The sequence below is a fragment of the Myotis daubentonii genome, chromosome 14, assembly GCF_963259705.1.
Source record: "Myotis daubentonii chromosome 14, mMyoDau2.1, whole genome shotgun sequence".
NCBI lineage: Eukaryota > Metazoa > Chordata > Mammalia > Chiroptera > Vespertilionidae > Myotis > Myotis daubentonii.
Window position 1 is genome coordinate 50,295,316 of NC_081853.1, and position 25,715 is coordinate 50,321,030.

Below are 25,715 nucleotides of genomic sequence, written 5' to 3' on the forward strand. Positions count from 1 at the left end.
CAACAAAGACCTTCCAGCCCAGTGGGCGTGGCTCGGTGGTTGAGCATCGACCCATGAACCAGGCCATGGTTCAATTCCCAGTCAGGGTCTGTGCCTGGAGGCAGCCAATCGATGATTCTCTCTCATCATTGATATTTCTCTCCCTCTCCCTTCCTCTCTGAAATCAATGAAAACATATTTAAAAAATAAATATACAAAGAAAGACCCTCCGTAAGAGGGCTGACTTACCCTGTCCCAGCTGAAACACAGGCCCAGGCGGTCAAGCTGCTTCCGCATGTACTTAATGTTACTGTGAAGTAGAGGGAAGAAGGTTTGGATTTAGGGGGGGAAGCCGTAAACAAACTATACTTTGAGAATAGGAAGGGAAAGGGGAAAAGCCTAGATTATTCCAAAGGGCTCGAAATGTCGTTTTGCCCTGGCCCCCAAAAAATCACTAAGAATCAATGAAAATGCCAGCATATTGGAAGATACTGACTCTTCGGACTCAGACAGGATCTACTAGAAAGCACAGTGGTCTTTGGCCCTGGGATGGGCCCTTCCTCTGGCCACTCAGGTGGGCAGCGCCTTCGCTATGTGCACTCCTGGCCCATCCACACGGGGCGGGCAAAGGTAGTATTCGAAACACAGAGTTTACTCTTGTATTACTGATTATTAATTATTGTGTTATTCTCCATACAAACAACTGTAAACCCACTTTTGCCCCACCCTGTATGTCTGTATTCTGCACGGAGTTAAGCCAGGCATTTAGCATAAAATCCACTGAAGAGAAAAAAACCTTAACATACGAACTGTGGGAATCCATGTACACGGGTGTTTGAATGTCTGTAAAACACACCTTTGCGTCCAACTGTCTGGATGTAGGTTCCTCTCAATGGCGGCGTTTTCGGCAGGCAGTCCGAACGCATCCCACCCCATGGGGTTGATGACCTGGGACCAGAAGGGAAGCGTCAGGCATGGCGGACGGTAAAGACCGAGATCAGTGTCCTCTCTGGGTGATTAGCAGGCATTCCCTTCTACTAACATGCCTGACCCTTCTTCCCGGGTGAGTTCAAAATGTGCTCTGGGAAGCCAGCCAGCTACCTCTGCCATACCGAGGATTTAGCAGGTTACACACCAAGGCATCTATGCTAGGTGACTGAGTCAGTGTTTTCATTACTGCATCTCAGAGTTGTCAGCCAGGATGTCTCTCTCTCTCTTTCTCTCTTTCTCTCTCTCTCCCTCCCTCCATCCCTCCTTCCCTTCCACTCTCTCTGAAAAGCAATGAAGAAAATATCCTCAGGTGAGCATTAACCAAAAAAAAAGTCCTAGCAGCTGAAATCAGAAAATCTAGAAAATAAACTTCCAGAGCGTGAAAAATCATGTCTAGCAAATACTCTAAGTAGTTAAAATGGAGTGAGAAGCCGAGCGGACAGACGCAGCCACCCGTCTGATCTGGACGGAAGGCTGGAAGGGGGAAGCAGAGTTCTCAGAGCTCAAAGGCCCAGATCGGCTGCTGAAGCTGAAATAGGCAGGTCTGCCCAGACGGAACTGGATTAATGAAGGAGGCACTACTCAAGCCAGAGAGCAATTCCCTGGCTTCCCCTTTCCTCCTGCCCACCGCGCCCAGCCCCCAGCCCCCTACTTTGGCCAGAATTTCTTATTGCCCAAAACCAGCCAGAGGCCAGCTGACAGCAGAGCTTGGGAAACGTGGCCTCAAGGGGTCTGCCCTTCTGCCAAAGCAAAGCAGGGGATGGGGCTGACAGCAAACTGGCCAAGGACCAGCACAGGAGCACCAGTAGGACTGCAAAATCTCCCAGGACTTGAGACATCACAGAGGAATTGGGACCAGTTACAGATGAAGGGCAAACACAGGGATCAGAGCCCTGGCAGGTCAGAGCAGAGCTCACCCTCCTGCCTGCCTCCAGGCATAGCCACCAGCATCTCAGGGTTGTCGGACAGGATGGACAGCAAGGTGGCCAGGAAAAAGGACACAGGAGACAGCGCAGCTACATATGATGATGTACAGACAAGGCTCGGGAGGTATGGACCGGAAAGCATCAGGGATTACTGCCCAGAAGGGCCTGGTGAGGCAGGGAGTGGCCAAAGGAGACTGCAGTCTTATAGATGCATATGTATTTTCAAGGGGGAATATGGAATTTTATGTTCAATTTTAAAATACTTTTCTTTCAAAAGGAAAAAAAAAAAAAAGAACAACCAAAGGTACAGTTCTTGGCCAGTCAGAGTGGCTCAGTGGTTGAGCATAAACCCATGAACCAGTAGGTCAGGGTTCGATTCCCGGTCAGGGCGCATGCCCATGTTGCAGGCTCGATCCCAGGAGAGGGCGTGCAGGAAGCGGCCGATGGGTGTTTCTCTCTCAGCATTGATGTTTCTCTCTCTCTTTCCCCTCCTCTCTCTGAAATCAATAAATATAATTTTTAAAAAGTGCAGTTCTTCCTCCAACACAGGAAGTATGATCAGAAGACTTTGGAGGGCAACCAGGAAGCTGGGGCAGCCGGCCGGCTGGTTCCCAATGGAGAGAGGAGCACAGCTGTTACCACAAGAGAGGCAATGGGTTTCCTCGGAGTGATCGGCTTTCTCTCCCTGTCATCGTAAAACAAAACTTTAGATCTGAAACCAACGTGGCTTCTAATTGACAGCAACCATGGTTACTGCTTCTCAAAAAGCTGCTATTTTCAGAGAATACCGTGGTTTCTCTGGAGTAGGTGCAATCGTTTACTTCTAAGAAATGCGAAACACAGTATTTCCTTTTGTCCAGCAAGTGTAATAACCCACCGCAATTATAGGTTGGGGATCAAATTCAAGCCAGTACTTCAGGGTAAGAAACATCCGAGTGACAGCACGGCGGCCCAAGCAGGAGACCTCCCCTGAGAATGTGAGACGTGACAGGCCGAGATCGGCCAGTTCCCAGTCAAGACCCTGGACCAGCAATTCATTCTCTCCCTCAAATTGCATCTGAGAGGATAAGCTCCTGCTCTCTCTTCCAGACGCTGCAGAGATGTGCACATTTGAAAACTCAGGGCCAAGTTGTGTGCTGAGGGCCAAACTGATGAAACATATATTATGGTTCACATAGGTGACAATGTAGTGATCACACAGCTGCCAGACACCTCCATGTCTTTCCTCTTCCTCAGGGAACAGCAGTGCCCGGAGGCTTTCTGCCTGAGACAAATTAGCCCGTGTGTGAGGGAGACTTGGCACGTTGATGCTAATCACCCGATGCTTTAATCTGGCCCAGAAGGTGCTGGGGAGATCAGCCGAAGTGGGAGGAGGGTAATTTTATTTTCCAACCATCTGTGCATACAACAGATGAAAACACAACAAAATCACCATATGGAGCTGAGCTGTAAATGTGTCATCAGACACTGCGGGTTTACACAGCAGCCCTTTCTGATTCCTGAATGAGCAGCCCTTTCTGATTCCTGAATGAGGGTAATTGATCTCTGGCTTAGATCAGGCCCTGCTCCACATCTAATCCTCAGCACCACCTTATTAGTGCTCCTATTAATTGGGTTACACGGGGAAACTGCATTAGAGTTTTTAAAGGGTTTTCTCATTGATTATCTCACAGGAACTTTGCAACCAATCTGAGGTGGGAGGCGGTCAGCCACTATTATTGACTAAAGCCCCTGATTCCTGATCGATTCGTCACCCTCAAGCCTCCGAGCTTCCATTTGTAAAGGCCACATGTGATCTACAGCCATGGAGGTCCCCGGTGACCCTGAGCAGAGCAGGCTTGGTGCACGGTCACTCCATATGTTTTACTTCCCAGAGTGCTGTTCTCAGTGTGCCTGAGAATTGCTTCACAATTTCCATGTAAGAACAAAGCAAACCAACCAACAAATTTACAAGTTACAGAAAAAGGCAGAGCTTGCTGAATATTCCTTGGGCCTACTGACTGATTTTGAACCCAAGACTCCAATACAGTTGTCCACTGAACAATGTGGATTTGAACTGCGAAGGTCCACTGATACACAGACTTTTTTTTTTCAATAAATACACAGTCAGAGGAGAACCAAGATGGCGGCATAGGTTAACGCCGGAGTTTGCTGCTTTGAACAACTACTTCAAAAGTGAAACCAAAAAACGGAAGGGACATCACCCAGAACCACAGGAACGCTGGCTGAGTGGAAGTCCTACAACTAGGAGGAAAGAGAAACGCATACGGACACTCAGAGGAGGTGCAGTGCTGAAGTCAAATTCTGAGGTGCGGAGTGCGCAGAGCGGGCTGGCAGAGGAGGGCGCGGTTGGCGTTTTCAATCGGGAGGGAGTCGCACACTCTGAGCACCAGATCCGGGCGAGTCTTTAGGGACCCAGACTTAAACGGGAGAAGCGGGACTGTCTGGCTTCGGTCAGGGCGAGTGCAGCTTTCTCTCCCAGCTTTGCAGCGGGTGCTGGGACTCAGAGAGGCAGAGCCCCTGGGGACAGGACTGAGAGCCGCCATAACTGCTCTCTCCGGCCCACCCTGTTGATCCTGTGCGACCCGCCCCGCCCAAGCCCAGCGCAGAACCATTTGCCGGATAGCCTCAGGCAAAGGCTAGATTAGCACCTCCCTAGAGGACAGAAGTTCTCTCACTGCTGACACAGCTGATTCTCATAGCCACTTGGCCTGGAGGTCAAACCCTCCCTGGAATTAGCTACAACAATCAAGATTTATCTATAAGACTGCGAACAAAGACCACTAGGGGGTGCACCAAGGAAGCATAACAAAATGTGGAGACAAAGAAACAGGACAAAATTGTCAATGGAAGAAATAGAGTTCAGAACCACACTTTTAAGGTCTCTCAAGAACTGTTTAGAAGCTATCGATAAACTTAATGAGATCTACACGAAAACTAATAAGACCCTCGATCTTATATTGGGGAACCAACTAGAAATTAAGCACACACGGACTGAAATAACGAATATTATACAGACGCCCGACAGCAGGCCAGAGGAGCGCAAGAATCAAGTCAATGATTTGAAATGCGAGGAAGCAAAAAACATCCAACCGGAAAAGCAAAATGAAAAAAGAATCCAAAAATGCGAGGATAGTGCAAGGAGCCTCTGGGACAGCTTCAAGCGTACCAACATCAGAATTATAGGGGTGCCAGAAGATGAGAGAAAGCAAGATATTGAAAACCTATTTGAAGAAATAATGACAGAAAACTTCCCCCACCTGGTGAAAGAAATGGACTTACAGGTCCAAGAAGCGCGGAGAACCCCAAACCAAAGGAATCCAAAGAGGACCACACCAAGACACATCATAATTAAAATGCCAAGAGCAAAAGATAAAGAGAGAATCTTAAAAACAGCAAGAGAAAGAAACTCAGTTACCTACAAGGGAATACCCATACAACTGTCAGCTGATTTCTCAACAGAAACTTTGCAGGCCAGAAGGGAGTGGCAAGAAATATTCAAAGTGATGAATACCAAGAACCTACAACCAAGATTACTTTATCCAGCAAAGCTATCATTCAGAATTGAAGGTCAGATAAAGAGCTTCACAGATAAGGAAAAGCTAAAGGAGTTCATCACCACCAAACCGGGATTATATGAAATGCTGAAAGGTATCCTTTAAGAAGAGGAAGAGGAAGAAAAAGGTAAAGATACAAATTATGAACAACAAATATGCATCTATCAACAAGTGAATCTAAGAATCAAGTGAATAAATAATCTGATGAACAGAATGAACTGTTGATTATAATAGAATCAGGGACATAGAAAGGGAATGGACTGACTATTCTTGGGGGGGAAAGGGGTGTGGGAGATGTGGGAAGAGACTGGACAAAAATCGTGCACCTATGGATGAGGACAGTGGGTGGGGAGTGAGGGCGGAGGGTGGGGCGGGAACTGGGAGGAGGGGAGTTATGGGGGGGGGAAAAAAAGGAACAAATGTAATAATCTGAACAATAAAGATTTAATTAAAAAAAAAAGCAAATCCACTTAAAATTAATAAAAAGATTTGTAATATGGGTTTACCTCTAAAAAAAAAAAAAAAAAAAATACACAGTCAGTCCCCACCCCATATTCCTGGGTTTTGCACCTATGGATTCAACCAACTGCAATGCAGAGGGCTGACTATGCATTGTTCCACAGCATTTATACAAGGGACTTGAGCATCTGTGGATTTCAGTATCTATGGGGGTCCTGGGACCAATCCACTACACATACCGAGGGATGATTGTAGTTTAGTTTTGGGGGACTTAACAGCTATGCTAGGATTTTCAACTGCACTGGGGCAGGTGGGGGTAGCCCCTAACTCCCGTGTTGTTCAAGGGTTAACTGTGTTTGTATTTAATGCAGCAGAAAGTCCAGTGTTTAGAATAAAGCTGGTACTTAATGACTATTTATCGAAAGAATTTATCAATACATGTGTCAGACCCAATTATACTAGGTTAGATATTCCTTCCCTCCTTAGGGTGAGGATCATTGAACTTGACCTGAAACCAATCCTGCTCTCTCTCTGTTTGGGACTAGACTTGACATTGGAAAGAAGGATTTTAAAACAACAGGAAACTCAACAGGCTTTCACACTATTGACAATTTTTTTACACTGAGATTTCTGTTTCTCTTTTGCCATATCACTTAAAAATGGCAGGACAAATTTTCACCAAATTTGGCAGTAATATTTGGGACGATCTGACTTAACTATGAGCTATGAAAATTAACAAGAAATTAATTTCAGCCCTGACTGGTTTGGCTCAGTGGATAGAGCGTCGACCTGTGGACTGAAGGGTCCCGGGTTCAATTCCGGCCAAGGGCATGCGCCTTGATTGCGGGCACATCCCCAGTGGGAGGTGTGTGAGAGGCAGCTGATCGATGTTTCTCTCTCATAGATGTTTCTAACTCTCTATCCCTCTCTCTTCCTCTCTGTGAAAAATCAATAAAATATATTTTAAAAAAAGAAATTAATTTCAGGGAAACCTGGCGGATACCCCCAAAAGGGAGCTTATCATCTGAAATGGAGGAACACAGAGAACCCTATGCGCCTGCTGATCGCACAGACTAAGACACCGTAAACATAACGTGGTTTCAAGCATCAATCCAGCCGCAGGATCACACAGGCTGAAGGCAATGATGAGCAGTTCAGATGTTCTTCGGAAGGCAACTTCATGCAGTGCACTCCAGACAGCGGAGAACGGGGACTCACTTATTCCGTGGAGATGAATGCCTCCCGGAGTAAACCAGAGCAGGATAAATCATAATCACAGCTGCCACCTATTAAGGGATTATTATGTGCCAGACACATGCACAAACTCATTTAACCTGCACAACCACCCCCTGAGGGAGGCACTACTGTTATCCCTGTTGCAAAGATGAGGAAAGTGGGATTCGGAGACAGTAAATGACTTGTGCAGGGGCACTCAGCTAGAAAGTGGTAGGACGGGGTTCAAACCTAGTGTCCAACTCCTGAGCCAGCCTGACCTTGGGCCTCTGTTTTGTCTTCTGGGCCTGAGCTGCCTACCTGGGTCCTGGGACCTCTATGCCCAGGGGCCTGCTTGGAGCTTTCTCTGTAATGCCTCATGCATCAGGGAATTAGAGTCCCACCTACACTCTCCCCTACACCAATCACCTACCTGCTAACAGGCTTCCCTTTCTTTACCATAAATGTTCAGTTTTGCTACAGAAGCTTAATCTTCAATAATTTGCCTGCATTTGCTAACTGTCTAAAATAACTTGGGTAAGTAAAAAAAATAAAAAATAAATCGAGTTGAAGAATCGCAGTTAAATAAAGAGTTATTCTTCAGGCAAAGGGCCAATTCATTCCACACCGCCTCTTTCTAATAAACACAGCAGAAAGATGGAGAGCGGTGTCTGAGGGAGACGGCATCTGGCATAAACCAGGGAGACAAACACCTGTGGCTGGCTTCAGGCAGGAGAGAAATCGCTGCGTTTGACAGGATGACGTTATTAACTCTTCCAGTGACAAAGAGGCGTTGTAGCTTGACTTCCTTTTTAGGAATACTTCTTGCTGCCAACGTCAGTTCGGCATAAATTTTCAAACCAACTGTGACAAGGAGGCACTCATCTTTCTAAAAGAAAATCTTTACAAAGGACTGGGAGGCGGCAGACATCATTTGTTCAGGCCTTGCCGGTTCATCACAGCCAGTGGGGGAGTGGGTTACTGGAATAAACACAAGACGGGGCAGAGATGCACAGCGGGCTCTCGGGCGCTGGTGTGGGCAGATTCCAGCCGCCACTGGCAGTGCAATGTTTACTGTTACCACCACGTGCCAGGCATATGCCATGTGCTTCACTGCCACCCTCTTTGAATCCTTGTACCAGGCCAATGGGCAGGTACTAGTTGATCTCCACTTTGCAAAGGAGAGAAGGTCCCAGAGAAGTTAACTAAATGACTAGTCAAAGGTCCACAGCTAGGAAGTGCTAAGAGCTGGCCTTCGAGTCCTGGCCATCTGGTTCAGTGGTCCTGGCTCGCAGCCCTTCGTCCATCCCGCCTCTCTGCAAGTAGTTAAAGAAGGTGCTACGATTATTCCCACCTGCGGGACTGGTGGGAATAATCGATTATTCAGGCCTGCGGACTGAAGGGTCCCAGGTTCGATTCCGGTGAAGGGCACATGCTGGGTTGCTGACTCAATCCCCAGTAGGGGGTGTGCAGGAGGCAGCCAATCAATGATTCTCTCTCATCATTGATGTTTCTATCTCTCTCTCCCTCTCTCTTCCTCTCTGAAATCAATAAAAATATATTTTTTTAAAAAAAAAGTTTCTTCCTCCTCCTCTCTCCAGGCAAATTTCACCGCAATCCCCCAGATCTATGTCAGATGGTCCCTCTTTAGTGGGGCCCCTCCCAACTCCTACAGAGCTGTTATTCCCCAAATGTCTCTTCCTTACAAAACCATATTCCATTCTGTGTTTCACCCCACCAGACGGTGAACTCCTTCCTGGGGAGATAGCATGTGTTACCCACATGTGTGGCTACCCCACTCCACCCCCACCCCATCTCCACCCTTAGCACAACACCTAACACCCAACTAATCGAGATGCTTTGTTATAATAACTTCCAGTTCATAAAAGGAAACACTGAGCTTGTCATGTTTATCTTCAAAGCGAATCTCATCTTAACTGAGTGGTTTTCTGCATTTGCCCTGAACACACGTTGCAACATTCTCATTGTTCTGGGGGAGGTGGACACGGGCTGTCGGGCAGCACTGCCCTTACCTGCATCCCTCTCATCCTCTGGAACCGGGCGATGGTGTCGCTGATGGTGTACACACGCACGTGGCCCATGTGCAGCCTGCCCGATGGGTAGGGGAACATGGAGAGCACATAAAACTTGGGCTTCGATTTCTAGGGAAGAAGGAAGGAAAATGATGAGTATTAGTGAGCATTTACTGGGAACCTGCCTGCACATAGCAGTGGGCACGTTCCTCAGGGTAATTGTTTAACACTGTGAAACGCGTGCTTTTGAAAACACTATTCCTGTAATAGAAGTTGACAAAAATGTCAAAAACCCAGATTCAAAGCCGTGGTTTGAGCTAAAGAATGTCCAAAATGATGCCGAACACCCTCCAAGTGCTAATTACTCATCTATATTTTTAATGTTTTTTTCTCTCTCTTTTAAAAGCTTCTCTTTAAGACAGCTTCTACCTAGATCTAAGCAAACTGTGTTTTTCCAAATGAAGCTCTAGTGAATCCCAGATGTGACATCTCTGAACACGGAGCCCTTCCCCAATCCTGAGCTGCACTCAGACCTGGGTTAGCTTAAGACCAGTATCCTAAGGCACCAGTTCGGGTCCTGGGTTTCTCACTGTGTTGGGAGCTTATCTTTTAACGGAAAAAGCTGAAATGGGAAGATGGTGGGAAAATCTCAGCCAGTGAAGGGAGAAGGCTGTGGCTTCCCGGGGGTGGTCTGCAGGCGGCCTCAGGCCAGGGTTGTATAACTAACTCTCCAGCTTCCCAGAATGCAGCTTCAGCATGAGAAACGCAGAGAACTGGACGTGCATCCCAACAGAATGAACACAGGGCAGGAAGTCCTCACTGGGACGCTGACTTCGGCACCTTGGTTCTTCCATCGGCAAAATGGGGAGTGCTGGCACAAGTCCGTGCACAGGAGGGGATAAGAACCCAAAGGAAAGCTGGTAGGCAGGTAACTAATTCCTCATTGGGGCCTGTTGTTCAAGGGCAATGACTGGGTTTGAGCATCTCCCCCCCCCAACCCCCCAGCAGAATTAATAACGATTGGATGTTTGTGGGCCTTGGTGCCCCGGAAGCCTGATAGCTGGCCTCTGTAGAAGTCTTAGTAAACTGCCCCCATGATGCAAACTGGGCATTTCCCAGCAAAGTCCACCAATCCTGTCCAGGCGATGGCATGTTCCCCCCGCCCAGCCTTATATCCTCCAAGGGGCAGAGGAGCTCCTAGGAAAAAAGACAATAAATAACTGCTTCTGCTTAGTCACTAAGGGTCAGGACCATCTGATATTACACTGTTTCATTTACTTCTGCCTTCTGTCTTTCCCTTTCTGTCTTGACTCCCTTCCTAGAGTCTTCTAAGGCTTTGCTTCCCCCAGACTAATGAAAACAAACGCAAAACAGAATATTCATAACCATCCCTTTGCGATCATGTGGGGGGGAAGGGGATTTGCGGTTTTTGCTAGTATTTGCATGCCTGATCGTTGACACAGCCAACTGTAACCAGGGGAGAAGAAGAAACCAGAAAGCAGATTCTTTCCAATCTCATCTGACCCCTTGCTTTAAACTTCCTTCAGCAAAGAAGTTAAACAAACTTTTACCAGAGCCGCTGACACGTGGCAAAATAGACTAGTGTGGAACTTTTCTCTCCCTGCCCCTCCTCCAGAAACGACCGAGGGGCAGTCAAGTCAAGATGCCTGAAGGAGGAAAGGGGAGTAAGGAGTCTGGAACTAGTCTACACAGACTAGAAAACCATCTTGAAATGCTGTTGATGTACACAGATGGGTGGGAAGCAGCACACGATCGCGCTCTTTAATTGGAAACTGTGGATCCACAGCGCTTAGGAAACCCTCAGGAACGTGGGTGAGGACAGGAGGTTCAGGAGTCAGTGGGGGCTCAGGAATTACCGTCTTTAAGAAGACAGGTGACAGATAATCCTCTCAGCTTATAAACAAGGCTCTCAAAGGAGGAACAAGACTTCAGGAAATAAGCAAACTAGCCTCCCTACTCATTTTTAGGGAACGTGGTAAAGAGCTGTTAAAGAGTTTTTTTTTTTTTTAAACATATTTTTATTGATTTCAGAGAGGAAGGGAGAGGGAGAGAGATAGAAACATCAATGATGAGAGAGAATCACTGATCAGCTGCCTCCTGCACGCCCCACAATGGGGATCGAGCTTGCAACCTGGGCATGTGCCCTGACTGGGAATCGAACTGTGACCTTCCAGTTCATAGGTCGACACTCAACCACTGAACCACACTGGCTGGGCCAGAGTTCTGGGACCCAAAAAAACACACAAGAAAACCCTCACTATAAAATATTTCGAGTTTTTCATTGTAAAGTTTTTACATTAAACCTGTTTTTCTTTTATTATAATCACCTTGTTTTTATTATAGTAATATATTTTTATATTATGTTTATTTAACAATCAATCTTGCCCCAAACATTTTCCACATATAACTCCTTCATTAGCATCTCCTTTTTGTATGTTTGTTTAACAAAGCTTAAATTTATGTAAAATCGAGTGATTCATTATATAGTAGCTAAGCCAAACACCAACACTGAGTTTATAGAAGATATACAGAAAAGTACTGCTAGCAAAAGCTTTTAATATTCATGGATATTTTTATTGCAGAAAAGGTATTCAGCTTACTGCCTGCCCTGCCTTTTGCTTTCTGTGTGAATTAAGTCATTTTCCTCTGTGACAATGAAATGCATTCTATCCTCTGTGGGTGGAAAGAAGAGAAGGAATTATGGGAGTTTATGTTATAACCAAGCAGGAATGTAATTGAAAGGGAAATTTTCATAGTTATATAAAAGTTAAGAATTGAAACCATTAAAAGAAATTAAGATTTTAAGCGATAAGAAAAGGACAGTCTTTATAAATAGGTCCTATTCTTTTTGCCAGCTTCTCACGTTGGGAGAGAGATAATTTCTGTTTCTTTCTAGACCTGGCTCCGAGCTGGGAGGAAGGGAGGATGGCAGAGAGGAGCACTCAATAGCAACCTGGAGCCCTAGTTCTGGTCTCAGCTTTGCCCCTGGCTCTGAGACCTTAGGCAAATTCCTTTGCCTTTCTGGGCTCAGTTTACAATCTGTAAATCAAAGGTGGATCAGTGGTTAGAGCATCGGCCCTTGGATCAAGGGGGTCTCAGGTTTGATTCCCAGTCAAGGGCATGTACCTCAGTTACAGGTTCCCCAGCCCCAGTAGGGGAGCATGTTGGAGGCAGCCAATCAATGTGTGGGTGTCTCTCTCTCCCCCTCCTCCCTCCCTGCCACTCTCTAGAAATCAATGGAAAAAATATTCTTGGGCCCAGCTGGCGTGGCTCAGTGGTTGAGCGTCCACCTATGAACCAAGAGGTCACCATGCGATTCCCGGTCAGGGCACATGCCCGTTTGTGGGCTCAATCCCCAGCGTGGGGTGTGCAGGAAGCAGCAGCCGGTCAATGATTCTCACTCATCTTTGATGTTTCTATCTCTCTTCCTCTCAGAAATCAATAAAAAAAAAATATTTTTTTAAAAGATGACTGGGTCTGAATCCTGGCTCTGCCACAGGTGAGTTGTGCATCTGGACAAATTGCCAAACCTCCCTGAGCCTCGGTTTTCTTATCCCCAAGATGAGGACAATACCTTCCCTCGGGCTTATTTCAGGATTAAATGGGAAAATAAATGGACAGATGGTGCCTGACACATCATAATATGCTCATTAAATGGAAGTTCTTGCCCTAACCGGTTTGGCTCAGTGGATAGAGCGTCGGCCTGTGGACTGAAAGGTCCCAGGTTCGATTCCGGTCAAGGGCATGTACCTTGGTTGCGGGCACATCCCTAGTAGGGGGTGTGCAGGAAGCAGCTGATCGATGTTTGTCTCTCACATTTCTCATCGATGTTTCTAACTCTCTATCCCTCTCTCTTCCTCTCTATAAAAAATCAATAAAATGTATTTTTCTAAAAAATGAAGGTTCTTTTTAGGATGATGATAATTAGGATCATGCTGGCAAAATATTCCACTTCTAGACAATCATTTGGGTGGGTTTCAACTGTACCTCACACTAGACCAGTGATGGCGAACCTTTTGAGCTCGGCGTGTCAGCATTTTGAAAAACTCTAACTTAACTCTGGTGCCGTGTCACATATAGAAATTTTTTGATATTTGCAACCATACTAAAACAAAGACTTATATTTTTTATATTTATTTTATATATTTAAATGCCACTTAACAAAGAAAAATCAACCAAAAAAATGAGTTCGTGTGTCACCTCTGACACGCGTGTCATAGGTTCGCCATCACTGCACTAGAGTGAGGTCCATGGTCAATGCTTCCGAACCCACCAGCATCCAGCAGTGTTTTCCGTTCCTGACAAGACGCACCACACGTTTTTCTCCCCTTGTACCTTTCATTTACATAACACTTCAGTTTGTAAAATGTGTTCAGCCACATTTCCCCATTTGATTTTCAAAACAATTCTGTGAGATAAATAATGTGAGGAATGTGAGGACCAAGGAGGTTCATGATGTTGCCAAGTTCACACGCATTCTGGAGCAGAGCCAGTCCTTTACTGCCAGGCTCCAGACCCTCACCAGGTGCACGCTCCACTACACCGCACCCCCCTCAAACTCGACAGAGTGCCAGGGCCCATCCACAATATCTCCAAAGCTATTTACCCAATTATTGAAACACTAGAGGCTCAGTGCACGAATTTGTGCACGGGTGGGGTCCGGTTGGGCAGATCAGGCTGGGCCGGCCATGGGGAGGGGCCGCAGGCAGTTGGCTGGCCGACCCCACCCCCCCCCCCCCCGTTCAAACTCCCAGTCGAGGGGACAATTTGCATATTGGCCTTTTATTATATAGAATAGTTTATTTTGATCCACTTAATTTTTTAAAAACCAGATGCTTCAGAATGAGATGTCACAAAATCAGTAAGCTACAACTTCAAAATGTTTGAAAGTCACTAAATTATAATCTAAACCAAAAGTAAAAAATCGAAGTTTAAGCTACTTATTTAGAATTAAACTGCACCCTGCCCAGTCGGTGTGGCTCAGTGGTTGAGCCAGTCGGTGTGGCTCAGTGGTTGAGCATCAACCTATGAACCAGGAGGTCACGGTTCGATTCCTGGTCAGGACATGCCCAGGTTGCAGGCTTGATCCCCAGTAGGGGGCGTGCAGGAGGCAGCCGATCCATGATTCTCTCTCATCATTGATGTTTCTATCCCTCTCTCCCTCTCCTTTCCTCTCTGAAATAAAAAAATATATATATTAAAAAAATGAATTAAACTGCTCCCTAAGGTTTATATCCAAAATATATTACATTAGATTAGTCTGATCATGTTGCCAGGAAGGCTTTTCACTTCCTAATGAATAAGAGTTAGGCTTGCATTGCACATTTACACATTACATTCAAACCTTCCTTTTTGTCATTTCACTTGTTATATGCTATACCTTTCTCAATGTCAGACTTTCTCACCAGAGGTAATGGCTAACGCATCCGAGCCTGGTACCCAGCAGGCTGGCCTCCCAGAGAAGCAGCCTCCAGCAGAGCACTCCACAGATACGGCTACAGCCAAGCACTTCAGACAATTAATTCAGGTAGAGCCTGGACTAGTGCATCTGGATCAGAAGCCAAGGGTCCACTAATTCATACAGCTGCTAATGCCAGGTTGGACCCCAGCCCCAGGTCATACCAGGGAAGGGCTGGTACCTCCCAAACCATGACGCTGAGGTGACAGAACAGGGTTGGAGGCCAAGGCTATGCCAGGGGAGGGGAAGGTCCTTCTCAGAATATATAGCTTTAAAGTTCCTCAGCTGAGGGGCTCAGGTGCCACTTCTGGAGTCTGATATCTGACCCTGCCAGAACCCTGTGTGCTGCCCCACTCTGCAATGGACCAGGAAGAACCTTGCGCCTGCTATGGCTCCTGTCTTGATGGGTTTCCAGTAAATGCTGCTGCAGAATGTTGGTGTGGTGCTATCTGCATGCACCTGCGGGCACACACACCACACTGAATCTCTTCTAAGCAGTAGCCTTGTCTCATTACATTTACCCTCGCATTTACCAGGGAGCAGTGGACACTGTTGCTATCACTGTCCACTTTAGATGAGAAAACTGAAGCACAGAGAGATTCAATCATTTGGTTCAAGGTCACATATATACAATAAAAGCCTAAGCGACTGTTATGGCAGAACGACCAGGACGACTGGTTACTATGATGCGCACTGACCACCAGAGGACAGACACTCAATGCAGGAGCTGCCCCCTGGTGGTCAGTGCGCTCCAACCAGGGGAGCGCCGCTCAGCCAGAAGTTGGGCTCACAGCTGGCGAGCGCAGCGGTGGTGGTGGGAGCCTCTCACGCCTCCGCAGCAGCACTAAGGAGCAGCGAGCCAAGCAGTAAAGAGCAGCAAGCAGGTGGACGGTAAGAAGCAAGGGGTCCCCGACTATGAGAGGGATGTCCACCGAGGGCTCCCGACTATGAGAGGGTACAAGCCGGGCTGAGGCACACCCCCCACCCCGCCCCAGTGCACAAATTTCGTGCACTGAGCCTCTAGTACTTAATAATTTGTTTGAATTGGGCAGTCTGACCTCAGAGTCCAAGCCCTTAACCCCTCTTCTCTACCCTTTCAGAATCTCCCAGGATACTCACATCAGCTTCAGAAATTTTGGAGGCCTGTTCTTTTATTCGTGAATGCCACCATTTTTCAACGTCCTTTCTTGTCTGCAGCGTATACTCTTTCGTCCACTGGCCTGTGGCACTGTAAATTCCTCTGGAACATCCTGGAATGACTCTCTTTCCCCAACTGATGACATCCGGCCCACCATTTAGCTGCCTTTTCAGAAGTGAGACATAGAAACCCAGTCTCTGCCAAGCAGAAGCCATTCTTCAGAAGGTGGGAGGCCCTGAAAGAGGGGAGAAAGCACACTGATGAGCCACCTAAACCCCCTCCTGAGCCTGGCCTTCCACTCAGCACAGCCCAGGGCACCCTGCCCCCTCACTTTCCTCTTATTCTTCTGATGATTTCTCTCCCTGAAAAGAATGCTTTAGAACAGGGGTGAGCAACCCCTGGCACATGTGCCAAACATGGCACGCCAGTAACTTTTGCTGGCACGCGAAACTCTCCCTTATAATCTTCCATTTACAATTTTTTTCTTAATATCGACTCTTTTATTTTTCAGATAAATTCAGTGTAGGTGCATCTTAGATAAATAAATAATTTTACATAACAAGTTATCTTAAAGACCATAGACATGGATTGACGAGAGAGGGGAAGAGCAATTTCTATGCCTCTGCCTTAACTCTCCCTGCCTTCCTAGATCCGACCAGTGTTTTGGTTTCATCCACATACGCTTGTGAATCTTTGTTCTCAGTGATGAATTTTGTTAAGTCTCATAATAGGAGTAGCCTGACGGATGAAAGTAGTAGCTCGTGCATATCTCTGAAGGTCACGAAATATAAACCTGATGTAAAATCTCTGTCATCAGTGATGCAGCAGCAAAAGTCCCACTGATCATATCAAACGGAGTCATAAAGTTTTCTGTCGGACTATCAGTGTACATGTATACATTAAAAAATAAATGTATTTTTCATCATCATATACTGTGTTTTTGTCGCTCAAATGAATTTTATTATTTCTTCAAGGTTCTTCACATACGTACACCTTAAGAGATATCAAGTAGGCGTAACATGTTCTCAAAAAATTAGGGTTGGCACGCAGAAGAACTTTGAGTCAGAGATTTTGCTGGTTTTGACATGCACTCACAAAAAGGTTGCCCACCCCAGACTCAGGCGGGAGAAGCGGGACTGTCTGGCTTCGGTCAGAGCGAGTGCAGCTTTCTCTCCGAGCTTTGCAGCGGGTGCTGGGACTCAGAGAGGCAGAGCCCCTTGGGACAGGACTGAGAGCCGCCATAACTGCTCTCTCCGGCCCACGCTGTTGATCCTGTTCGACCCGCCCCGCCCAAGCCCTGCACAGAGGCATTTGCCGGATAGCCTCAGGCAAAGGCTAGATTAGCACCTCCCTAGAGGACAGAAGTTCTCTCACCACTGACACAGCTGAATCTCATAGCCACTTGGCCTGGAGGTCAAACCCTCCCTGGAATTAGCTACAACAATCAAGATTTATCTATAGGACTGCGAACAAAGACCACTAGGGGGTGCACCAAGGAAGCATAACAAAATGCGGAGACAAAGAAACAGGACAAAATTGTCAATGGAAGAAATAGAGTTCAGAACCACACTTTTAAGGTCTCTCAAGAACTGTTTAGAAGCTGCCGATAAACTTAATGAGATCTACACGAAAACTAATAAGACCCTCGATCTTATATTGGGGAACCAACTAGAAATTAAGCACACACGGACTGAAATAACGAATATTATACAGACGCCCGACAGCAGACCAGAGGAGCGCAAGAATCAAGTCAATGATTTGAAATGCGAGGAAGCAAAAAACATCCAGCCGGAAAAGCAAAATGAAAAAAGAATCCAAAAATGCGAGGATAGTGTAAGGAGCCTCTGGGACAGCTTCAAGCGTACCAACATCAGAATTATAGGGGTGCCAGAAGATGAGAGAGAGCAAGATATTGAAAACCTATTTGAAGAAATAATGACAGAAAACTTCCCCCACCTGGTGAAAGAAATGGACTTACAGGTCCAAGAAGCGCAGAGAACCCCAAACAAAAGGAATCCAAAGAGGACCACACCAAGACACATCATAATTAAAATGCCAAGAGCAAAAGATAAAGAGAGAATCTTAAAAACAGCAAGAGAAAGAAACTCAGTTACCTACAAGGGAATACCCATACGACTGTCAGCTGATTTCTCAACAGAAACTTTGCAGGCCAGAAGGGAGTGGCAAGAAATATTCAAAGTGATGAATACCAAGAACCTACAACCAAGATTACTTTATCCAGCAAAGCTATCATTCAGAATTGAAGGTCAGATAAAGAGCTTCACAGATAAGGAAAAGCTAAAGGAGTTCATCACCACCAAACCAGTATTATATGAAATGCTGAAAGGTATCCTTTAAGAAGAGGAAGAGGAAGAAAAAGGTAAAGATACAAATTATGAACAACAAATATGCATCTATCAACAAGTGAATCTAAGAATCAAGTGAATAAATAATCTGATGAACAGAATAAACTGTTGATTATAATAGAATCAGGGACATAGAAAGGGAATGGACTGACTGTTCTTGGGGGGGAAAGGGGTGTGGGAGATGTGGGAAGAGACTGGACAAAAATCGTGCACCTATGGATGAGGACAGTGGGTGGGGAGTGAGGGCGGAGGGTAGGGCGGGAACTGGGAGGTGGGGAGTTATGGGGGGGAAAAAAAGGAACAAATGTAATAATCTGAACAATAAAGATTTAATTTAAAGAGAAAAAAAAAAAAAAAAAAAAAAAAAAAAAAAAAAAAAAAAAAAAAGGTTGCCCACTCCTGCTTTAAAAGTTCAATTGAGCTAAGCACAATTTTTTTAAAAAATATGCTTTTAATGATTTCAGAGAGAGGAAGGGAGAAAGAGAGATAGAAACATCAATGATGAGAGAATCATTGATTGGCTGCCTCCTGCACACCCCCTACTGGGGATCGAGCCCCAAACACAGGCATGTGCCCTGACCGGGAATCGAACTGCCACCTCCTGGTTCATGGGTCGATGCTCAAGCACTGAGACACACTGGCCAGGCTAAGCACAAACTTTTTTAAAAAAATTAATTTATTTATTTTTAAGCACAAACTTTTTCATGGAAAATATAAAGGTGGTCAGTGCTCCCAAACACCAAAGATACACCCCCCCCCCCCCCCCCCAGGGACAAATGGAGACCACTGCCTGGGCCAGCTCCTACCACAGCCTCACAGACTGCACGGGAGGCAGCGGAGCCCTCCCTCCCTTCTCTGTAGGCCAGCCGAGGGTCTGCCCAGCAGGCTTCACTTCCCATCGTCCTGGATTCAGAAGAGCTCCAAGCATGTCTTAGCTTGGCCTTAGGCTCAAATATCAGAAGGGATCTGAACACAGGCCTTCAAGGAAGACCAGAGACTCTGGGCGATTATAAGCATTTTTCAAATATATTATGAGTTCAAGATACTCGGTAGGCTAAGCCAGGAAATAACCGCAATTTAGAAGACTGCTTATTCACTTAACTCTCCATTCATTTACCAAATCTGCATTGAGTGCCACACAGCTCTAGGCACTGGGGACACAGCTGTGAACAAACACAAAGTCCCTTCTGTCCAGCTGCGATTCAAAATTCAACTTAAACGTTTAAATGCTTTTCTCCAAAGTTGAATTCCAGAAATGAACTCATAAAAGATGTTTCATGTTTTATCACGATTCAAAAGGTTGAGGTGATAGTGCATCAGATATTTAAGATTTATGAATAAATAAACTTTCTCTCTCCTGGCATAACAGCATTTGAGAAGTGCTATAGTATTTTCATAACAGATCTTTCAAAACCAAGAAGGAAGGAAGGAAGGAAGGAAGGAAGGAAGGAAGGAAGGAAGGAAGGAAGGAAGGAAGGAAGGAAGGGAAGGGGAAGGGAAGGAAAGGGAAGAGAGGAAGGAAAGAAGGAAGGAAGGAAGGAAGGAAGGAAGGAAGGAAGGAAGGAAGGAAGGGAGGGAAGGAGGGGAAGGAAAGGGAAGAGAGGAAGGAAAGAAGGAAGGAAGGAAGGGAGGAAGGAAGGAAGAGAGGAAGAAAAGAAGGAAGGAAGGAAGGAAGGAAGGAAGGAAGGAAGGAAGGAAGGAAGGAAGGGAGGAAGGGAAGGGGGGGAAGGAAAGGGAAGAGAGGAAGGAAAGAAGGAAGGAAGGGAGGAAGGAAGGAAGGAAGGAAGGGAGGAAGGAAGGAAGGAAGGGAAGGAGGGGAAGGAAAGGGAAGAGAGGAAGGAAAGAAGGAAGGAAAGAAGGAAGGAAGAAAGGAAGGACGGAAGGGAGGAAGGAAGGAAGGGCCTGACACTCTAAGCTGGTATTCTTTGATTCTCTCAGAATGTTTCCATTATCTACTAGGATTTGCCCCATTTCACAAAGGTACACGGACGTTGCCAACAGGGTTCATTACAGGCTTACAAAGGTGAATTTCACACTAACACAAAATGGCATTACAGTGTTGGCATTTTACAAGTTGGTCTGCTAAGGTTCCTGACATACCAGTTCTCACTGTATTTAACACATCTCGCTTCTTTGGGGGTGAAATCAGAAACAGACTAAAAAAAAAACAACAATTCCCTATCCATTGGGCTTGGCTATTTTAATGTGGGTAGATGTTGCTATAGATATAATAGTGACCTATGTGAAATCAGTTGAATATCAGCAATTCCATATGACCAACCTAATATATAGACACTTTGGGGTTTTTTTTGGTTGTTTTTTTTATTGTTTAAAGTATTACACATAGTAGTACATATATCTCCTTTTTTTCCCATTGACCTTCCCCCAGCCTCCCCTACCCCCTGTCGCATGGCCTCATCCACCCCCGCCCGCGCCAGTGTCTTGTATCCATTGGTTGTGCTTATATGCAAGCATACAAGTCCTTCAGTTGATCTCTTCCCCACCCCCCCCAACACTCCCCAGCCTTCCCACTATAATTTGACAGTCTGTTCGATGCTTTAGTGCCTCTGTATCTATCTTTTTGTTCATCAGGTAATATATAGACACTTTGTACAACTAAGGCAATCACATTGATTTTTAGGGGTTAGATGTCTACATAATTAGAACTACCTACAGGACTCATGGATTTTAGGTTCTCTTGCTAAGTCAGCATTTCCATATCTTTGCAAACCAAAGATGCCAGTTTAACAGAGGGCACACAGGGAGATGCCTGCCATCTCTCTCCTAGGCTGCATTCCCTAAGAACACAATGGACTGTCCTCTCAAACAGAAACAATGGCAAGGAGCAAATTATAAAAATACAAACTGACTCTAACTGTAGTCCCGCAAGCTTTTGATTTTAATGATGGTTAGCCATTGTGACAAATGAAACAGCAAAGAATGCAAACAGCTCACCAATAGGAGCAATATGAAGGTCATTCTTCCACTTAAAATTCTAATGCTGTCTCTACAACTCACTTATTCTATGAACCAAATTACAAACAATGCATTTACAAACAAGCTTTCTAAAAACATTTACATAATACCTGGTTCACCAATAACCTTTCCTTTACACAAACCGATAGACTAGAGAATACTGAAAATGATCTATGTATTTATAAGAACTTAAAGTTCATAAAGAAAAAAGCAAGTAGGTTACAAAGTGACAGATTATTCAAGGAATGCTGGGGAAATTCAAATTAGATCCCCACCTCAAACATAAGCCACAGTAAATACCATATAAATTAAAGAATTTTTTAATACTATAAAACAAGACAAAAACATAAAGGGTAGGGAAAATATAGGGTTACAGTTGTTCATATGGAAAATAATATAATAATTAATAAATAATAAATAAGAATAAACTGTGTTGCATACTCACAACTGTAAACCTACCTTTGCCCCACCCTGTAGATAAGTACTTAGTAATTCTTTACATGGTGCAGGATGTTCTGTCCAGAGAATAAAGCAATGGAAGAATTCAGAAAGAAAAATATTAATAATCTCTCTTAAAATCTAAAACATCTGTATATCAAAAACACCACTGACAAAAGAAAGCAAAAAATAAGCTGAGAAAAAACTACAAAAACTGCAACAAAAAAGCTTATCCCAGCCAAAACCGGTTTGGCTCAGTGGATAGAGCATCGGCCTGTGGACTGAAGGGTCCCAGGTTCGATTCCGGTCAAGGGCACGTACCTGGGTTGCAGGCACATCCCCAATAGGGGATGTGCAGGAGGCAGCTGATCGATGTTTCTCTCTCATCGATGTTTCTAGCTCTCTATCTCTCTCCCTTCCTCTCTGTAAAAAATCAATAAAATATATTAAAAAAAAAAAAAAAAAAAAAAGCTTATCCTAATCTACAGAGTTCACATATGAGAAGAGAAATATTAAAAACCTAATTTTAAAAATGAGTAGAGGAAAAAAGAGAAGAGTAAATACAAATGGCTAATATAGTAAATATATGAAAAAGATCAACTTTACAACAAATCAAAAATGCAAATTAAAACAACAATGAAATATTTTACTTATCAGGTTGGCAAAAACCTGTTAAACCAAAAGAAATGTGCGTGGGCAGCGCCCTTGGCGGGACTGGATCGTCAGTGTTTGTACGGAACAGACCCGGCGACGCCCCTTCTTCCAGCCTTCGGCCACCCTCCAGCGTCTTATCCAGTCAACCACCTTCAGAACCACCTCTGGAACCAGTCAAAACACCGGGTTTTTTTCCTACCTTATCTCCTTATTACCGAACAACCATGAGCTCCCAGATTCGTCAGAATTATTCCACCGAGGTGGGGGCTGCAGCCAACGCCTGGCCAGCCTGCATCTGCGGGCCTCCGCACCTACCTCTCTCTGGGCTTCTAGTTCCACCGCTGGGATGTGGCCCTCCTGGCCCTCCAGGGCGTGGGCCACTTCTTCCGAGAGTTGGAGAAGAAGCACGAGGACTCCCAGCGCCTCCTAAAGACGCAAAACCAGCGCCGCATTCTCTTCCAGGATGTGCTGAAGTCTCCCAAGAGGAGTGGGCAAAACACAGGACACCATGGATGCCTCCCTGGCCTTGAAGGGGAACCTGAACCAGGCCTTTGTGGAGCTGCAGACCCTGGGTTCCACCCGCACAGACCCTCATGTCTGTGACTTCCTGGAGAACCACTTCCGGGGTGAGGAGGTGAAACTCATCAAGAAGATGGGCGACACCTGACTAACACCAGCAGGCTGGCCGGCCCCCAGGCTGGGCTGGGCGAGTATCTCTTCAAGAGGCTCGCCCTCAAGCACGACTAGGAGCCTTTGGAGCCCAGAGGCCTTTGAGAGGCCCCTCTGCATCCCCTGGTGTCTGGCTTTTACCTGAGCCTCTTACCAAAACTACTAGCCATTCTTTTAACCACCCTGAAGCCCTCTCCCATGCATTGGACCCAATGAAACAATAAAGCATTTTGCAGGGGAAAAAAGAAAAGAAAGAAAGAAATGTGCATGGCTCAGTGGCTGAGCACCGACCTATGAACCAGGAAGGAGGTCACGGTTCGATTCCGGGTCAGGGCACATTCCTGGGTTGTGGGCTTGATCCCCAGTGTGGGGCGTACAGGAGGCAGCCGATCAATGATTCTCTCTCATCACTGATGTTTCTCTCTCTTTCTCCCTCTCCCTTCCTCTCTAAAATCAATAAATGTGCATTTGTATACAGTGCTGGTGGGTAGGTAAATTGATTCTACCTCTGTGGGGAGCAATACGGGAAAATATGTCAAGACTCTAAGTTCAGACCTTTTGTGCAGTGGTTCTCAACTTTCTGGCCCTTTAAATACAGTTCCTCATGTTGTGACCCAACCATAAAATTATTTTCTTTTTTTCCCTTTATTGAATAAGATATTACAAATATTACAAATGTGTCCTTATCCCCCCAACATAAAATTATTTTCGTTGCTACTTCATAACTGTAATGTTGCTACTGTTATGAATCGTAATGTAAATATCTGATATGCAGGATGGTCTTAGGCGACCCCTGTGAAAGGGTCGAAGGACCACCAAAGGGGTCGCGACCCACAGGTTGAGAACCGCTGTGTTAGAGGGCCCTCAAGATTCAGCACATAGTATACTCAGGGCTATGATTTCTTTTTTTTAATACTTCGGTTCTCTTCTTTTTTATAATGTATTTTTATTGATTTCAGAGAGGAAGGAAGAGGGAGAAAGAGATAGAAACATCAAGATGAGAGAGAATCATTGATCAGCTGCCTCCTGCACACCCCACACTGGGGACTGAACCCACAACCCTGCAACCCGGGCATGTAGCCTGACCTAGCCTCGAACCAGGACTTCCTGGTTCATAGGTCAATGCTCAACCACTGAACCACTGAGCACACCGGCCGAGCAGGGCTATGATTTCTTATAGAACTTTCTGGAGCTCGGCCAAGTTCCCTTCCTCTACTTCCCAGGCCTTGCTCTCTGCCACTCACCCCCAACGCCCCGATGGGCACTGCCTCTTCCTGACCAGGAGCAGCCGTTTTATTAGAGGACTATGCCCATGGGATAAGTGTGAAAGGTGTGGCTGTGGGTTGCATTTATGATTGGCATGGCACCTTTCTTCCTCATCTCTGTCTTACCCAGCTCTTTACCCAGATGTCTGGAACCTTGTGTCTTCTTCCACCATATTCTGTGATCCTCCCAGCCTCACTTGGGGCTTAAGGTTCAGTTTAATGAGAATGGTGGGGGGAGTGGCATGTTCCCATGGAGGGAGGGCCTGGGAACTGGACCCAAATGGACAATGGTTTATGGACAGAGAAACCTAGAAGAAGACAGGCAAAGCAACAGAACACATAGGAGAAGCGTGTGAAGGCACTTGGGTGCACCCAAAAGAAGGTGTGTGAGAATGTACCTGGGGAAATGAGCCTTAATGGACCAAGTTTGGAGACCAAACAAAAATACTACCTCTCATAAGGTGATCTGAGCTTCTGCAACTGCTAACTTGTATGACCCCAGGCAACTTATGTCGTGTCTGGAACCTCAGCTTCTCCTTAAGATGAGGGGTTAGGCTCATCTAACAGACCCAATGATCGCTGAGGCCCTTCGAGCCCTGACATGCTGTGGCAATGACAGGTGGGCCAGAGAGGCACTGAGTCCAAACCGCCAGCCCAGGGAGCGCAGATGCAGGAACTGGGGTACAGACCTACGTGCACACGTGCGCTTTCCAGGGGAAGGGCCCAGAGCTGTCGGCGGGTCTGTCGCTCCAAGAGCCCGAAGACCCCGGTCTCAGAGACTTTCCCAGCGGATGTCGGGGACTTTTCCATTTCGGAAATGGCTCGGCTCCGGGACCACCTAACCCAGTCTGCCCCTTCCCCTCCTGCTCCCAGCAGATCGGAACCTCCCGGTCCGGGGAGAGGAGATCGGGCCTCGCCTCTTGTCCCGCTGGCCCCGCTCAGGGGTTTACCTGCTCACAGGTTCTGGCCAGCGGCTCCTTATGCCTCGGTTCCCACCTCAGGCGAACACTGCCCGGCCGGTCTCCATGGGCGCCGCCATGTTGGCAGAACAACAACTTTATCGATAGCGGCCGCCACAGTCACAGACAGGCGGGGGCGGAGCCGGGTTGGCGCAGCTCGGCCTTCTCTCCGACTCCGCAGCCCGTGGGGCGGGGCTGTCCGCGCGGCCGCCCCAGGCTCTGCTCCTCAGCCCCAGGGAGCGCCCCGCCGCCCTAAGCCCCGCCCCCAGCCCTAGGCTCCGCCCCGCCGCCCAAGGCTCCGCCCCTCGTTCCTAGGGACCGCCCCAAGCCCCTGTCTGATTGGCTGCCTCCTGCACACCCCACACTGGGGACTGAACCCGCAACCCTGCAACCCGGGCATGTACCCTGACCTGGAATGGAACCTGGTTCATAGGTCGATGCTCAACCACTGAGCCACACCAGCAGGGCGGGGCTCAAATTCCCTTTTTTTTTTTTTTTATCGTTAGTGTTGAAAGTATTACATATGTTCCCTTTTCCCCCCATTGACCTCTCCCACCCACACAGGGGTCAAATTCTTAACAAATGCAGCAGACCTATTGAGGGCCATCCGTTTAG

General features: G+C 46.4%; 1 protein-coding gene across 2 annotated transcripts in view; it reads right to left on the reverse strand.

The window, feature by feature from the left end:
* LARS2 (leucyl-tRNA synthetase 2, mitochondrial) overlaps positions 1 to 25,307 on the reverse strand; it is a 110,347-nt gene extending 85,040 nt beyond the window's left edge. Inside the window, exons 1-5 of one of the 2 annotated variants that reach the window (XM_059664329.1) lie at positions 25,092 to 25,307; positions 15,755 to 16,008; positions 9,157 to 9,285; positions 836 to 927; positions 229 to 289 (exon numbers count right to left, since the gene is read on the reverse strand). In XM_059664329.1, coding sequence (XP_059520312.1) covers positions 229 to 289; positions 836 to 927; positions 9,157 to 9,285; positions 15,755 to 15,988 — 516 coding nt within the window. In that variant the 5' untranslated portion in view covers positions 15,989 to 16,008; positions 25,092 to 25,307. Of the gene's footprint in view, positions 1 to 228; positions 290 to 835; positions 928 to 9,156; positions 9,286 to 15,754; positions 16,009 to 22,522; positions 22,544 to 25,091 lie in introns of those variants that run through there. The other variant, XM_059664330.1, reaches the window with a different exon arrangement.
* Positions 25,308 to 25,715: the final 408 nt, after the last annotated feature.